At 40.1% G+C, this 18,674-nt stretch overlaps 1 protein-coding gene across 2 annotated transcripts in view; it reads left to right on the forward strand.

Annotated features, from left to right (window-relative positions):
* Positions 1–28: 28 nt before the first annotated feature.
* Positions 29–18,674, forward strand: part of LOC129538537 (uncharacterized) — a 35,160-nt gene continuing 16,514 nt past the window's right edge. For both annotated transcript variants that reach the window (XM_088829195.1, XM_088829196.1), the window contains exons 1-2: positions 29–13,550; positions 16,956–17,116. In XM_088829195.1, coding sequence (XP_088685321.1) covers position 17,116 — 1 coding nt within the window. In that variant the 5' untranslated portion in view covers positions 29–13,550; positions 16,956–17,115. The remainder of the gene's footprint in view (positions 13,551–16,955; positions 17,117–18,674) is intronic.

Here is an 18,674-nt window from a genome sequence, read left to right on the forward strand (position 1 = left end):
GGTTTTTACTGGTCTAAGAGAGTTTTTTGGTTTTGGGGTTTTTTTGAGGGGGATTTTTTTTTTTTAATTGGGGATTTCTTAGAACCTTGTATAACTTCAACAGAAAGGACTGTCGGTTTAGTCTAGGTTTTGTTTGCAGGAGGCATAAATTAGTAAAGTAAAGGCTTAATGGCAAATTATTTACAGGACCATGTAAATGCCCAACTTTAAGATAATGGCTCTCAAAGTGTTGGCCCTAGGACCAGAGGAGGTAATCCCTCTGGTGATTCTGTTGCATGGTCAAGTTTGAGAACTACTGATTTAAGGAAGCACATACTTACCCTTTCTGGCTTAGAAATAAATTTATAATAAGTCAGCTCTGCTGCTAAAAGATTAAGATCATACCTTGGCTGATAGATTAAGAAAACCAAGTATGTACTCACAGAAAACGAAAGTCTACTTTCAATCCATTTTCCAAGTTAAATAGTCACAGGCTTGTTGGGTTCACGCACAGCCACAAATTCCCATGAAAAACTAAAGAAGTAATAGATCAGAATCTCAGAGGGAAAAACAGCTAACAGAATACTTGGCAGGCATCAAAGAAAACCTTTCGTATACCAAGCTGAAACAAAAAAATGCTCTTACATATACCTATGGCTGATTCATGTTGATGTATGGCAGAAACAAACAGTATTGTAAAGTAATTATCTCTCAATTAAAAATAAATAAATTTAAAAACAGAATACCCTTACGGCACTTGTTTATAGGAGATAGGATCAAAATCTTAAATATTAATATTATCATCCTATAGGATGTCAGAGTAAGACTTTAGAACTTGTAACTTTACTTTTTGCTATTTAAAATTTATTGAGCACTGACAGTGTGGCATTGGAATACTTTACAGAACACTTATAATCCTTGCCTTTGAGTTTTACATTCCTTACTTGAAAAAAAAGCACAATACAGTACATGACATCATTAAAAGATTATGTGAACATATTCTGAGTCCTTTTATGGTGAAATTTTGTAAGATTCACTGTGTTTTATTTACGTCATGCTAACTGATGACTAAGTGTCTGGATGAAAATGGAGGACTTTATGTGAAAATGAACTGGGTAGCAATATGTCAAATCATATCTGTAAGTCTTGACCTCTGTAGCCTGAATTATTTGATAATAGCCATCTAATGACCACTGGGACCAATCACAAGCAGATTGTCTTGGAATTACAATACCCTCATTTTTCACAATGATGTAAGGAAACAATAATATATGCTTTGCAGTAAGCCATTTAATACTTGAAACTAATTTCTCTTTGGTTTTGTAATGTATTTCTGGATATATGTTTCCCTAATTTGTTTTAGTTTGACTAATGTGCACAAGGAGGCAGTTTTAAATGTTTTGATTGGGGTTGACCATATTGTTAAATAAAATTTAAAAATCCACTACTGTGGGTATCCAAGAATGGATTGTATGGGAAAGGAAATTTATAGATCAGGAACATGATGGTGTTCCTTGCAGTTCCTAATGTCATAGTGATGTCTCCAGCCTCTTACACAGAAAAAATATTTTTTGTTAGCTCTGTATTTTCTGACAATACACCAAGGAATGAAGAATATAAATATTGGGTTGACCAAAATGCTCATTCAGCTTTTTCCATAACATCTTATGGAAAAATCCAAACAAACTTTTTAGCCAATCCAATGTCTAGAGAGCAACATTTAGGAGATTTAAGAGCCCTTAGGCAAAACCACCATTGTAAATTATTCTCTAGCAGTATCCCTGAAAAGAACTTTGAAAGGAAAAAGTTTTACAATTCACTGGGTTTTACCCAATATATCAGTTGGATTTTCTTGTGACTCACACCATTGGCATGATTCTTTAGAGAGGTCAGAGTGATGCCTGTATAAATATCATTTGTTGGCTGATGGAAATACTTTGTTAAATAATAGGAAAAATGTTGACGGATATATGCTAGACTTTACTTTTCCTGACCCTTATAATCATCCATTGTGACAGAGATTGCTACTTGTGCCCGTTATCTGTTATCACCATTCTCACATTGTATTAGGATTCTTAATTTTTAGTTGGACACATAGTTGCTCACAATAAATACAGCTGGGTGTGCAATGGTCATCTCTTCGGCAGTGAGATGTTAATGAAGGGGGTACACACAACTTTCAGCAAGTGCTATTTAAGGGAGGGAGCGTGCCTTTCTTCTCTTCCTTCTTCCTGTAGGCTGATACGTAGAGATGATAGCAAGACTCTAAGCAGACATCATGGATCAAGATGTGACCTAGGGATTATATTAGTTATCTATTGTTGCATAACAAATGACCACATGACTTTAGCAGCATAAAACAACAAACATTATGTTAAAGTTTCTGTGTTCAGGAATTCAAGAACGGCTGAGCTGGGTGGTTCTTGCTCAGAGTCTCTCTTGAGGTTGTAGTCAAGATGTTGGCCATAGCTACAGTCAACTGAAGACTCAAAGGGGCTGCAGGATCCATTTCCAAGATGGCTTATTCACATGGCTGTTGGCAGGAGGCATTGGTCCCATGCTGGCTATTGACAATAGGACATTTCCATAGGACTGCTTGAGGGTTCACAAGACATGCCATCTGAGTTCTTCGCAAGTGAGTAATCCAAGAGAAAGCTTGGAGAAAGCTGCAGTGTCTTTTATTACCCTCTCTTTGTAAATGTCACATAATCACTTCTGCCATACTCTTCATTATAAATAGATTACTAAATCTAGCCCACGTTCAAGGGGAGGGAAGTAGATGCCACTTCTTTATTTACTTATTTGGCTGCATTGGGTCTTAGTTGCAGTATGTGGCATCCTTGCTGTGTGATCTGGGAACTTTTGTTGTACATGAATGGTGCTGGTGGTAAAGAACCTGTCCGCTAGTGTTGGAGACATCCCTGGGTTGGGAAGGCTTGATCCCTGGGTTGGGAAGATCCCTGGAAGAGGGCATGGCAGCCCACTGCAGTATTCTTGCCTGGAGAATCCCCATGGACAGAGGAGCCTGGTGGGCTACAGTCCATAGGGTCACAAAGAGCTGGACATGACTGAAGTGACTTAGCACACACATGAACTCTCTAGTTGCAGTGGCAAGCTTAGTTGCTCTGTGGCATGTGGAATTTAGCTTCCCAAAGTCCCTAGATACCACTTCTTGAACAGAAGAGTATTGTAGACAAAACCATTGCCTATGACCACTCCCACCCCCAGCCAAAAATATCCTTATCTTAATCTCCAGAACCAGTGAATACTATTTTTCATGCGATAAACTTTTAAGGTTCTGGCAGGTGGGTACAGAGACCTACTTGTTTTGCAGCCACCAAGATAAGTCTTGTCTGTAAGTTCCCTTGCTTATTAAACTTTTCATCTACCAAGGTGGAGTGGTCTGCCTCTTTCTTTGGTCTCTCCCTACCCTTCATGTAAGAGAGCTGTTTTCAGATTTCACCTGGGACGCTCCCAAGGTTGCAAACTAACAAGCATCAGCTCAAGTCCAGAGTCTTAGCCTTTAAATACATCCAGGGGCAGATAGGCTTCTTAGGTGAATTCCTTATATATTTGAGTACAATACTTCTCAGTTTGAAGTCCTGTGAACTAAAGGAAAAAGCTATATACTTCCTTCATACAACCACCAATGTAAAATGGTGGGACAGGTGGGATAACTGCTACAGTCTCCTGTCCCAACAGGCAGAAAAGAGGAGATGCACAGATGTTCATAGCAATTCTGAAATTCATTCAGGTACAGGTCTGCAGATACACCTTCAAGGCCTCAGAACAATTCTCCATGGCTCGACGTTTTACTGTCTAGGCTGTCAGTTGTTATTGTTCAGTTGCTCAGTCGTGTCCAGCTCTTTGAAACCCCATGAACTGCAGCTCGCCAGGCTTCCCTGTCCTTCGCTATCTCCTGGCATTTGCTCAAACTCATGTTCATTGAGTTGATGATACCATCCAACCATCTCATTCTCCGTGTCCCCCTTCTCCTGCCCTCAGTCTTTCCCAGCATCAGGGTCTTTTTCAATGAGTTGACTCCTTGAATCAGGTGGTCAAAGCACTGGAGCTTTAATTTCAGCATCAGCCCTTCCAATGAATATTCAGGGTTGATTTCCTTTCGGATTGACTGGTTTGATCTCCTTGCTGTTCAAGGAACTCTCAAGAGTCTTCTCCAGCACCATAGTTCGAGAGCATCAATTCTTGGGTACGCAGCCTTCTTTATGGTGCAACTCTCACATTCGTACATGACTACTAGAAAAACCATAGCTTTGACTATATATATGAACCTTTGTCAGCAAAGTAATCTCTGCTTTTTAATACGCTGTCTAGGTTGGTCGTAGCTTTTCTTCCAAGGAGCAGGCATCTTTTAATTTCATGGCTGCAGTCACCATCCACAGTGATTTTTGTCTTGCTTAGTCAACTATTATTCAGGAATTTTCTGTTATTGGCAAAGGAATCTAATCCTAACTAATATATACTTGGTGTTATTTAAATTCTATGAAACTAATACAGTATTTAACTAGCTCATCAATAGATTCAGTGCTAAAAAACCTACAAGAGTTCAAGATTTTTAAAATATTCACAGCCTGTTGATCAGCATACAGATTGAAGCCATTGCAATTCCTACAAATTAGAAATTGAATCTTTATGAAAAAGTGGAAAATGGGATGAGTCATTAATAGAGGTGACTGTAAACAATGTGGGTGGTGGGGAAGTAGGGAATGGAGAGTTTACAAAAATAAATAACATGGTCTCAGCACTCAGATTACATATAGACTATTTAGAGAGATAAACTGTATACACTTTAAAAGTACTAAAGAATAATGTTCCATTGTATATATATATATATCACATTGTCTTTATCCATTCCTCTGCTGATGGACATTTAGGTTGCTTCCATGTCCTGGCTATTGTAACTAGTGCTACAATGGACACTGGGGTGCATGCATCTTTTGAAATTATGGTTTTCTATGGGTATATGCCCAAGAGTGGGACTGCTGGGACATATGGAAGTTTGAACCATAAAATAGAACAAAATTATGCCATTTGCAGAGATGTGGATGGACCTAGCAATTGTCAGAGCAAAGTAAGTCAGAAAAACAAATATATTTATATTAATGCATATATGTGGAAATGAGAAAAATGGTACAGATGAACCTATCTACAAGGCCGAAACAGAGACACAGACGCAGAGAAAAAAAAACGTATGGACACCAAGGGGGAAAAGGGAGGGTGGGATGAATTGGGAGGTTGGAATTGACATATATACACCACTATTTATAAAACAGATAACTAATGAGAAGCTACTGTATAGCACAGGGGACTCTACTCAACTCTCTTGTGGTGACCTAAATGGGACGAAAATCCAAAAAAGTGGGGATACGTGTATATATACTGTTGACTAATTTTGCTGTACAGCAGAAAATAACACAAGACTGTAAAGAAACTATACTCCAATAAAAATTTTTTAAAAGTACTAAAGAATGCCTACAGAGCAGAGTTTAAGACACAAAATGAGCATAGCAGTATCACTGAAGGAATTAATTATGGTAACATACTGACTACTACATACATTTTTGAATTATCATGATCCTGGGAAAACTGAGGCTTAGACAGCATGGGTAATTTGCCCCACTGCATACAGTAAATAAGTAAGACTTGAATTTGGACAAATCTGTCTCTAAAGCCCATGATGTTCACCACATGTAAATAATGGAAAGCTCAGGTTGGATCAATGTGAACAATTTTACCTATATGTTTGTAAAGAAAGATACTTCAAATCGTGGGGTTTTGGGGTTTTTAAAAACACTCTTTGCTTGACAGCATTTACAACTATAGTTTAACAAAACTTGAAAATGATTAATTTCATCCAATTGGATTTACACATCGTTTTAGGGGCTAACTGAGGAAAGTCAGGAACAGAGGATTAACGCTGCTTTGCGTCATTTCTTTCACCAATTATCATCTGCAGCGTGCACAAAAAGTTGATTTTCGTAGAAAAACAAAGTATCTCTTCCAAAAGCAGGGTTAGTCCTTTGAAGGGCAGGCTGGAACAAACTTCAGTAAGGCTGTGGGACAACGGCTTCGAACTACTGTCCACCAATAAGTAGTAGAAGCAAAGTTGGATGGAATATTTTAGCAGAAAGGGAGGGCCGGAGGTATTCAAATCATGGATAGACGATAACATCGAAATGGGACCAGATGGGGTGGGACAGCACACCAGGGAATGAACGGAACTGCCAGAAGAGCAGAGAGCGTGCAGGATGGAGAGAGAAATCCAAGCTCTTGGTGTGCAGAGATGAGCCCCGCCACTCTTGTCCAGGCTGCCGAGCCCTGTCCGGGTGAGATCACAGGCCCTTATGAAGGTCACAGGCCCTTGTAAGGTGGGGCAGACGGGTGCGGCCGCAGTGCTGTCTTGTCCGCGCTAAGGCGGCGGCGATCGGCCGCTCCCTGGAGCCCCGGAGCCCCTGCAAAGTGGCGGTGGCAGTGGCAGCCGAGATAGCCTGGATCCCGCGACTGCTCAGCGCGGGCGGCTCAGTGGGCGGAGCATCGAGCGCAGTCAGGTGACCCAGGGGCGGGGCCTCGCTGCAAGGGGGCTCGGGAAGGGAGGCGGAGCTAGAGCGTCGTGCTGAGCTAGGGCTGAGGGGTGGAGGCGGCTGCGTGCGGATGGGCAGACAGCTGAGGGAACGAGGGACAGATTGGGGAGCCATAGGGGCTGATGGTGGGAACTTCAATGGACAGGTGGGGAGAGGAGACCTGCTGAGGCAATGGGAAGGAAGGGCCTCTGAGGCTGAGGGAGAGAAGAATGTCATGTGGTGTGAGGGACAGCAGTTCCAGAGTTGGGCGAAAGTTCCAGAAAGGGCAGTGAGGGACTAGCTGGACAGTCAAGGTGCAGAGTGAGGGGTGACTGGGCCGGAGCCGGCGGCCCCTCAGCAGTGGTGGTTGTGGAAGGGTGGCGGTCACTGTCGTGCGGGACTTTAATGCTTCTTCGCAGACCGCTTGGCCTCCGTTGGAGCACCTGTTTTCCGTCTCGCGGGGTGATTTTCTTGTCTATTCGTTTGCTTACTTTATCGCTAGAGAAGTCGTAAACTTCGCAAGAGCAGGGCCTGTTAGAATCCTCTAGAGCGCTGGGTTCTGCATGAAGTTGATTTTCACTTAATGTTTGTTATAAACAAAGGCAGCTAGTGGGGGAGGTGGTGATACAAGTTTCATGTTAGTAGCAGTAGATGCAGTGACGTGGTTGTAAGATTGCAATTAATGGACGTGTGCCGTCAACAAAACGGAAAGAGTGAGCGAGTGAGTGAGGCGCCTCGTGAGAGGGGTGGTGTGGAAAGAGTGGAAGGTACTATGTGAGGGGTTGACTTAGAAGCAGCCAGTTACTCTGTGAAGGTGGTGATAATTCACCAGGGGAGAAGGTGCAACGGTGGAAGCGCAATGTCAACCTAAAGGCGCGAAACAAAATTAAGCCTTGTTTTGGACTGTTCAGAGTCAGAATCTCTGTTTTCTGCCTCAGCTCTGCTTCTTGGCTTACTGAAAAGCAATGGAATTTTGTAAAACTATCCCTGGGCTTTTCCACAGTTTATGGTGATCCACACAGTCAAAGGCTTTGGCAGAGTCAATGAAGCAGAAATAGATGTTTTTCTGGAACTCTCTTGCTTTCTCCATGATCCAGCGGATGTTGGCAATTTGATCTCTGGTGCCTCTGCCTTTTCTAAAACCTGCTTGAACATCTGGGAGTTCACGGTTCACATATTGCTGAAGCCTGGCTTGGAGAATTTTGAGCATGACTTTACTAGCGTGTGAGATGAGTGCAGTTGTGCGGTAGTTTGAGCATTCTTTGGCATTGCTTTTCTTTGGGATTGGAATGAAGACTGACCTTTTCCAGTCCTGTGGCCACTGCTGAGTTTTCCAAATTTGCTGGCATATTGAGTGCAGCACTTTCACAGCATCATCTTTCAAGATTTGAAATAGCTCAATTGGGATTCCATCACCTCCACTAGCTTTGTTCGTAGTGATGCTTTCTAAGGCCCACTTGACTTCACATTCCAAGATGTCTGGCTCTAGGTCAGTGATCACGTTATCATGACTATCTTGGTCGTGAAGATCTTTTTTGTACAGTTCTTCTGTTTATTCTTGCCACCTCTTCTTAATATCTTCTGCTTATGTTAGGTCCATACCATTTCTGTCCTTTATCGAACCCATCTTTGCATGAAATGTTCCCTTGGAATCTCTAATATTCTTGGAGAGATCTCTTCTTATCTCTCCTTGCTATTCTTTGGAACTCTGCATTCAGATGCTTATATCTTTCCTTTTCTCCTTTGCTACCCTTATGGCAGAAAGTGAAGAGGAACTCAAAAGCCTCTTGATGAAAGTGAAAGAGGAGAGTGAAAAGGTTGGCTTGAAGCTCAACATTCAGAAAACAAAGATCATTGCATCTGATCCCATCACTTCATGGGAAATAGATGGAAAAACAGTGGAAACAGTGTCAGACTTTATATTTTTGGGCTCCACAATCACTGCAGATGCTGATTGCAGCCATGAAATTAAAAGATGCTTACTCCTTGGAAGGAAAGTTATGACCAACCTTGATAGTATATTAAAAAGCAGAGACATTACTTTGCCAACCAAGGTCCGTCTAGTCAAGGCTATGGTTTTTCCCGTGGTCATGTATGGATGTGAGAGTTGGACTGTGAAGAAAGCTGATCGCCGAAGAATTGATGCTTTTGAACTGTGGTGTTGGAGAAGACTCTTTAGAATCCCTTGTACCGCAAGGAGATCCAACCAGTCCATTCTAAAGGAGATCGATCCTGGGTGTTCATTGGAAGGACTGATGCTGAAGCTGAAACTGCAATACTTTGGCCACCTCATGCGACAAGTTGACTCACTGGAAAAGACTCTGATGCTGGGAAAGGTTGGGGGCGGGAGGAGAAGGGGACGACAGAGAATGAGATGGCTAGATGGCATCACTGACTCGATGGACATGAGTTTGAGTGAACTCCGGGTGTTGGTGATGGACAGGGAGGCCTGGCATGCTGTGATTCATGGGGTCGCGGAGAGTCGGACACGACTGAGCAACTGAACTGAACTGATCCCTGGACTTTGGTTTCCCAGGTGACTCAGTGGCAAAGAACCTGCCTGGCAATGCAAGAAATGCGGGTTTGATATCTGGGTGGGCAGGAGCCCCTGGCTCACAAAAGAGTTGGACACCACGTAGTGACTAAATAACAACACAATATTCATGAACTTGCGAGTCAGCGATCTGAAGTTTGCTAGTATGTATTTTCTTCTGTAGTTTTTGTGGGCAAGTCAATCTCTCTGTGTATTAGTTTCACCATGTGTAATTAATAATTAAGGGGTTGACTGGAAAGGTTTGTTAAGTTCATTCTAGCAGTGTTACGGATTCTGTGATTTCATGTAACATTCAGTTCAGTTCAGTCACTCAGTCGTGTCCGACTCTGCGACCCCATGAATCACAGCACACCAGGCCTCCCTGTCCATCACCAACTCCCGGAGTTCACTCAAACTCATGTCCGTCGAGTCGGTGATGCCATCCAGCCAAGCCCTTAATCCTATGTGTTCCCCCCGCAATTTCCATTAAAATACTTATTTAATTGACAATATTTTACAGAAATAAGAGCAGTTTTTCTTTAATACAGATAGGTCTATTTATATTTCTCTTTTTACAAAATTGAAGCACATCAAATCGTTTTCCCTAAAACGGTAGTGCAAAAAGGAATACTAGGAAACAAATAAATACTGAAATATGTTCATCATTAAGTTATAACCAAGGGCCTTCTGAATCTCAGTAAGGTATATGATTTGGAGAAAGAACATGAGATTTGCAGCCAGGAGACCTGGCCTGCACTGTTTACTTGCTTTGTGTCATAGGCATATTTCTCAATATCTCTGAATCTCAGTTCTCCACCTTGAAAACAGAAATGAATATTAATTAGTGTTTTCATTTTCTTAGGACACATACCCAGGAGTGGAATTGCTGGATTGTGTTATATTTATATGTCCGTTCCGTTCCGTCGCTCAGTCGTGTCCGACTCTATGCGACCCCGTGGACTGTAGCCTACCAGGCTTCTCCGTCCATGGGATTCTCCAGGCAAGAATACTGGAGTATTCTGGGTTACCGTTTCCTTCTCCAGGGGATCTTCCCGACCCAGGGATTGAACCCAGGTCTCCCGCATTGGAGGCAGACGCTTTAACCTCTGAGCCACCAGGGAAGCCCATAGGGAACTTCAAATTGTTTTCCATAGTGGCAGTACCAATTTACAATCCCAGGAACAGTGCACTTGGGTACCCTTTTCTCCACATGCTCACCAACATTTGTTATTTGTAAACTTTGATGATAGTCATTCTGTCAGGTATGAGGTGACTGGGCTATAATCACTTCTTCCACTCTCCTAAATGACTTTTATAATAATGCCACTCTCTGCAGACCTCCAGCTTACTGTCTCATCCTCATTCTCTGTTGATTACCTCGCTTCCTGTTTCACTAAGAAGACCAAAACAATCAGAAATGATTTTCACAAGCTCCCATTACCAGATCTACTCACCTATTCTACATGCAATTGTGCTCAAATACTCTGTGTTGTCTCTTATTATTATGAATATATTCTTAGCTAAGGCCAAATCCTCCCTTATGTTCTAAATCCTGTTTCTTTTCTTCTACTTGAGAATATTGTTCTGGTAATTCCGTACTCCTATATGATCAGTTTTTGCTTCTCTGCTAGGTTATTTCTGTCAGCATATGAACATGCCTTTATTTTTCCCCATCTTAAAACCTCATAGCCGTGCTTACCCCTCAGCTACTACCTCATTTCTCTTTCCCTTTATAGAATAACTCCTAGAGTTGTCTCATGTTTCTGTCCCCCGTTCTCTCTTCAGCTCACTCCAAGGATATTATTTCCTTATCATAACACCCAGATGGCTCCTCTTAGGGTAGTTGGTGTCCTCTATGTTTCAGGATCTAGTGAATCATTCAGTACTCATCTTACTTGACTTAGCGGCAGCATTTCTCACAGCTGATTACTCACTTTTCTTTTGGACTACTTTTTTTCACTTGGCTTTCAGGAACACAAGACCCACCAGATTTTCTTACTTGTAGAATCCGGAGTGATCCTTTCAGAAAGGACTTTAGGTCATGTCATTTTTCTGCTCAAAATTCTCCTATGGCTTCCTGTCTTCTCAGAGTACAGGCCAAAGTTCCTACTATAATCCAGGAGCCCTTCATGATCTGCCTCCCTTCCTTCACCACTCTCATCCCCTCTCTCCCTCCTTTCTTTCCCCTTTGCAGTGTTTCAGCCTCATGGATCTTCCTACCATTTCAGAACATTCAAACTCCTTCTGGCTTTGGAGCCTTTGTACTTACTTTTTTCTCTGACTGAAATGCACTTCCCTAAGTTATGCATTGGCTCCCCACTTTTAACTCCTTCAGGTGTGTGCTCTTTAAGTCTCATGCTCAGTAAGGTCTTCCTTGGCTATCATATCTGCTCTTTGCATCTCTTCCCCAACACCACACTTAATATTCCTCTCACTGTTTTACGTTTTCCCCCTTAGTACTTGTCACAGACATTATGCTATATATTTTATTTATTTATTTTATTGTTTCTCTCCCTGGTTAGATTGTAAGCTCCGTGAGGGCAATTTTTGTTTTTGTTTTTCTGTTTTGTTCACTGCTTTATCCCCAGAGCCTGAAAGAAAACCTTGCACATAGTAAGTGTGAAATGTATGTGTGCTGATTTTATGGATGGGGGGATGGAATGGATTGGAGAAAAGGAATACAACATTTTTTATTTTCCTTGGTTTGCCCTTGCAAGTTCACGTATCTATCATAAGATTCAAAGAGTTGAGAAACAATTGTGTTGTCACAGTTATGGGGAAGAGACTTCCTGTGCTATCTTTTCTCTTAGCTTGGAGAGAGTTATGTGGTATCCAGTTTCTACAGCAGATTGAGACCTGCTAACTTTTTGATAATGTGATCAATAATTATGAAACAGTTCTTTCTTTCAAAGTTTATTTGTCATGCTTACTCTGCTTAATTAAGTACTTTGATGACCTAAGAGTTCTTGGTCAAGCTCAAAAGGGACTGAATTCCTTCCTTGCTCCCTCTCCCCCTCCTTTCACTCTTTCTTTCCTCCGCCTCCCCTCCGTCTCTTCTTCTCTGCTTCTCTCCTTCCCTCCCTTCTTTCCTACCACCCTTTTTTCTTCTTTTGCAATGCTTTCATAGCACTGTGCTTGGTTCTGTGAGAAATAATTAAAAGAATGATGAGATACCAGCCCATTCCTTAGAAATTTAGACTTTAATTGGTGTGAGAGTTATACATATGATAATTAAATAAAAATACAAGGCAAATGATTAATGCAAGTTGAATAATGAAGACATTATTTTGGACATACCACATTCAACAGTAATTATAATCACATATTATAGAAATATTTTAAAATACTATTAGAATATTAATACTTACAGTTAAACTTTATAGTATGAAAAAGACACTAATAGTTGCAACTAACAGTGTAATGTAGCTAGCAATGTAATAAACCGTGACTCAGATATGAGTATTGGGTTGGTACCTCAGACAGTAAAGAACCTGCCTGCAATGCAAGAGACCTGGGCTCGAACCCTGGGTTGGGAAGATCCCCTGGAGAAGCAAATGGCTACCCACTCAAGTAGTCTTGTCTGCAAAATTCCATGAACAGAGGAGCCTGGCGGGTTACAGTGCATGGGGTCACGAAGAGTCAGGCATGACTGAGCAACTAACACACTTGGATCAGATATGATTAAAATATATGGTGAAAATTTTGGGAAATTTCTAAAGTTGGTTATCACATTTACATGGTGTGGAACTGGATAAAATATTTTTTGTTTGCAATAGTATTGTTTTGAGAGTCAGTGTTGTGTGATGCTGAAGACCTCAGGCTGTTCGCCTGCCTGAATTCAAAATCTGATACTACTATTTGTTGGCTGTGGAATCTTGGGTAATTTGATCTAAGTTTTTATTTTCCTCATCTGTAAAATAGAGATAATGGTAATTCCTTGAAAGGTACCTGTGAGGAATAAATGAAATAATGCAGGTTGAAGTGTTTATCATAATGTTTAATAGACAATAAATATTAAATAATATTAGCAATTACTACCTATGTTAGTTCTGTTTAACTGGGTTTATTTGAATAAAGAACTATTGAACTTTCTGCTTTTCAGGCCATTCAAATTTGGATTTCTCTACTCCTCCTTATACCACAAAGTTAAGGGACTAGATGATCTCCTGTGGTTTATGATATATTAACTGCTTTTTCTAGCTTTTGTATATGTATCAGAGTTAGGAAATGTCTATTAGGTATTGTGCTATAAGTGAGTATTATATTGGAATAATAACTTCAGGTAGTTTAATTACTTACATTTCCTAAACAAGGATATGATTTTTTTTCTTTTTTTGGCAGGAAATCATTTTGTACTATTGTTCGTTCATACTTGTTCATCAAGTTCTTTGAGTCTTCAGGGGCAGAATTTACCTCTAAACAGAAAGATGGAAACTAAAGGTCATTTATTTTGCCAGGTATTTTTCAAAACGGTTTGTAAAGATTCTTTCCTTTTCTTTTTTAAAAATTTGTTTACATTACTTCACATCTATAATCAGTAAGTAGATTCATAGCAACATAGTCATACGATCTGGCTTAAAAACTGAGGTGACTTTTGAACTGTTTTAGTGGAAATATATTGAACTCTCATCCCAGCAACCCATGTAGTATCAAGAGATCTATAATGTGTGATAAAACTAATTTGGGGGGAAGGGACAGACACAGTTTTTCTGCAGACCAAAGGATTTAAACCTACGTGAGAGACTGTAAACAATGTAATTAATAACATGGCAGTCTAACCAAAAGCTAAAAGATAATTTAAAACACGGGGCTTTGCTGGTGGCTCAGTGGTAAAGAATCTGCCTGCCAAAGCAGGGGATGCAGATTTGACCCCTGGGTGGGAGAGATCCCCTAGAGCAGGAAATTGCAACCCACTCCAGTATTCTTGCCTGGAAGATTTCACAGGCAGAGGAGCCTAGTGGGCTATAGTCCATGGAGTCGCAAAAAGAGTCAAATATGACTTAGCCACTAAACAACAACAAGAATTTAAAAGATACCAAGTGTCTCTAGTCTTCTTATCTGTAATTCAGGGGATATTCTTATCTATTGGCCAGTATCATGTCAATAAAAAACCAAATCTGGACTTATTATTGAGAGACTTTGTTCAAAAGGATTATTGTAAGGGAGGAAAGAGACTACTGAAATAGAAGGAGGGGGGACTAACTGAAATAGGGACCACAAGATGTGCAAGCATCTCAAGGACTAGGCAAAAATTTTCTTTGTAAAGTTTTATTATTTAAAATTTTTATTGTGTATTGGAGTATAGTTGATTGATGTTCTGTTAGTTTTAGGTGTACAACAAAGTGATTAAAAGAGTGTTCTTTTACTGAGAGTGTAAACAAGGCTAGGTACCAGAGGTAAAGAATCCACCTGCCAATGCAGGAGAATTGGGTTTGATCCCTGGGTTGGGAAGGGGATCCCTGGAGAAGGAAATGGCAGCCTTCTCCTGTATTCTTGCCTGGAAAATTACATGGACAGAGGAACCTGGCAGGCTACAGTCCATGGAGTCACAAACAGTTGGACACTACTGAGTGAGCACGAAGAAGGCTGGGAAGAATTGGTTATGGGGAAATGGGATGATTGAGTAGCATGATCAGATAAAGAGATCAGAGAAAGAGGCCAGCCTGTTCTCTAGAGGGGCTGCCTGCTCACTGGCTCAGGATGGTGGTGGTGGTGTTCATTTGCTCAGTTGTATCGAACTCTTTGCGACCCCATGGACTGCAGCATGCCAGGCTTCCCTTCCCTCACCATCTCCCAGAGCTTGTTCAGACTCATGTCCATTGAGTCAGTGATGCCATGCAACCATCTCATCCTCCGTCGAGATGCTTCAGGGTGAGGGTAGGCCAAAGTTCAGGGGCTTGGAGGAAGGAGAGAAGCTTAACCAAACCTTGCTTAGTAAGTGTTTTGTCCTGATAAATTGGTGGGAATAAGTTCAGCTAATCATTTATGAGGCAAAGAAAGGAATATTTGAAGATGTTTGGCCTTGTCATAGGTAAACAAGAGGTAAATGAGGAGTATGTGGTAAGTCTTATCTAAATCATTTGAAGAAGGGTGGTTCTTTGCAGCCAGCTGTTATCCAGAACACAAAGGAGTGAGGGAATTCTTTTAAATTTCACTGTTTTTTCAGCAGCACAAGGCTCAGGTGAAATTTAACATTGTCAATTGAGAGTCTTAATCTTTTAAATTTATTGCTTTAGTGGATCTGGTGCCACCATATAAGGCATGTACCTATACAGTAATCCAAAATATAATTTCAGAACTTCTTGCTAATTACTGAAGGCTGGATATGTCTAGATCTTTAGGCTCAGATGGTAAAGAATCTGCCTGTAATGTGGGAGACATTATATTCAATCTTTGGGTAGGGAAGATCCCCTGGAGAAGGAAATGGCAACCCACTCCAGTATTCTTGCCTGGAGAATTCCATGGACAGAGGAGCCTTATGGGCTACAGTACAGTCCATGTGGTCGAAAAGAATTGGACACAACTGAGCGACTAACACTTCACTTTGGCTAATTACTGAGACATGTAATATATACATTGTTGATGGTTCCCTTATAAACTGATTTTGAAGATAAATTCTTAAATATTAAAAATTAACAATATCAAAATATCATACCAGTTTATTTCCTTATATTAATAGTCTCACTGCCCTAAAATCCTCTGTGCTTTGCCTATTTATCTCTTCTCACCCCACCGACTTCCACTAGCAACCATTGTCCCCAAAGTTTTGCCTTTTCCAGAATGTCATATAGTTGGAATCATACAGTATGTAGCTTTTACGGATTGGCTACTTTCACTTAGAAGTATACATTTAAGATTCCGCCATGTCTTTTCATGGCTGGCTAGCTCATTTCTTTTTCGCACTAAATAGTATTCCATGATCTGAATGTACCACAGTTTATCTATCCTTTGATGTACTGAAGAACATCTTAGTTTTTTACAAGTTTTGGCCATTATGAACAATGCTATAAATGTCTGTGTTCAGGTTTTTGTGTGGATATACGTTTTCAACTCCTCAGGGTAAATATGGAAAAGTGCAACTGCTGAATTGTATGGTCAGAGTATGTTTAGTTTTGTAAGACACTGTCAAATTGACTTTCAAAATAGCTATGCCATTTTACATTCCCACCAGCAATGAATGGGAGTTCCTCTTGCTTCCCATTCTTGTCATCACTTGGTATTGTCTATGTTTTTGATTTTGGCTGTTCTAATAGATGTGCAGTGGTATCTTGATGTTTCATTTTGTGATTCCCTAATGACGTGATGTTAAACATCTTTTCATGTGCTTGTTTGCCATCTGTATATCTTCTTTGGGGAGGTGTCTGTTAAGATCTTTTGCCTATTTTTTAATTGGGTTGTTCTTTTTCTTGTTGAGCTTTAAGAATTCTTTGTATAGTTTTGAATATACAAAATAAACATACTTTGAATACAGTCCCTTATCAGATATGTCTTTTGCAAATATTTTCTCCCAGCCTATGGGCTGTCCTTTCATCCTCTTGACAGTGTCTTTTGCAAAGCAGAAGTTTTAATTAATGAAGTTAAGTTTAACGGTGCCATAAGAACTAGATTCAGTAAGTGTTAGATATATTCATGAATGCTGCACATTTGTAGCTGCATAGTGCACTAAGGAAAGTTGGAGCCATTTAGAATATATACTTAATCTAAATTAATGCATTAAGTAGCTCTTTTCAACAAAATTCTTTTTGGTAGCACCATTTTGGAGAGAGTATTGATCTAGAGTGAATGATTTGACTCAGAATGTCATACTTAATTTATGTATGCAAAGAGAACACGGCTGACAGTGGCTTTTGATTGCTCTCCAGGGGGAAGAAAATACTGATTCATCAGATGATGACTGTAATTCTTTTGCAGCTGACTTATTATCAAGGGATATTGACAGCAAAAAATACATCAAATTTTCTAAAACAACAGAGAAGAGAATTTCACCTGAAATCAGGGGTTTGAGCCCAGAACACACAAAAAAGTAAGTTGAACTGTGAACTTACTTAATTGAATTATACTTTTGCCAGTTTAAGAGAACCAAAAATGTAACTCATGTGTTCTTGTAATATACTAAGTATAAAGGATCATGCATATTGCTGACCATTCTTTTAGGAGCATGGTTTTAATTCCTAATTAACTTCTCATATTTTTCTCATTTCTCTCACAGCCATGTGGAGGCCTATAAGCTATCATAGTTTTGCAGTAATTAGGCCATTATCCATGTATCTGTCTTTTTTTCTTTTTTTACAAAATTGTAATTTATTTAAATATATGGTGTGGTGATTTAATGTATGTATACATTGTGAAATGATTACCCCCATTGAATTAGTTAACACATTCCTTACCTCACATATTTACATCATCATCGTCATCATTATTATTATTTTGGTAAGAACAGAAGTTCTGATCTCAGCAAATTTTAGTTATACAGTACAGGATTACTAAGTAGTCACCTTGTGACTTAAAAAAAAATAATGTATAAGTGACATAGCATTTGTCTTTCTCTGTTTGACTTATTTCACTTTGCATGATGCCATCAAGGTCCATCCATGTTATTTCCATCTTTCTCATGGCTAAATAGTATTCCATTGTTTATATTTACTACATCTTCTTTATTTGGAGAAGGAAATGGCAATCCACTCCAGTACTCTTGCCTAGAGAATTTCAAGGACAGAGGAGCCTAGCAGGCTACAGTCCATGGGATCTCAAAGAGTCGTACATGACTGTGCAACTAACTTTCACTTTCACTTTTCTATAACTAATAATCTGTTGACAGACACTTATATAGTTTTCATATCTTGGCTATTGTGGATAATACTGCAATGAACTGGGAATGCATATATCTCTTTGAGATCTTTTTTTCATTTCTTTTGGATATATACCCAGAAATAGAATTGCTGTATCATTTTTATAGTTCTGTGTTTAATTTTTTTTAAGTTTTATTTATTTATTATTTATTTCTGGCTGTGCTGGGTCTTTGCTGGTGCATGGGCTTTTCTCTAGTTGCAGTGTGTGGGTTTCTATTTAGAATGGCCTTTCTTGTTGTAGAACATGCATTCTAGATTGTGTGGGCTTCAGTAGTTGCAGCACGTGGGCTCAGTGGTTGTGGTTCCCTGGCTCTACAGCACAGGCTTAATAGTTGTGGCACATGAACTTAGTTGCTCTGTGGCATGTGGGATCTTCCTGACCCAGGGATCGAACCCCTCTCTCCAGCATTGGCAGGCAGATTCTTTACCACTGAGCCACCAGGGAAGCCCTGTGTTTAAATGTTTTTAAGGAACCTCTCCATACTGTTTTCTATAGTGACTGTACCAACTGATATAGTCAACTAATATTCCCACTAACAGTGTACAAGTTTCTCATTTCTCCACATCCTTGCCAACTCTAGTTATCTCCTGTCTTTATGATGATGACCATTCTAACAGGTGTGAGGTGATACCTCACAGTGATTTTGATGTTAATTTCCCTGAGTGATGAGTGATGTGGAGCACCTTTTCATGTATTTGTTGGTCATTGGTATGTTTTCTTTGGAGAAATGT

The sequence above is a fragment of the Moschus berezovskii genome, chromosome 20, assembly GCF_049115385.1.
Source record: "Moschus berezovskii isolate FMDL1 chromosome 20, NW_MosBer_1.0, whole genome shotgun sequence".
Taxonomy (NCBI): domain Eukaryota; kingdom Metazoa; phylum Chordata; class Mammalia; order Artiodactyla; family Moschidae; genus Moschus; species Moschus berezovskii.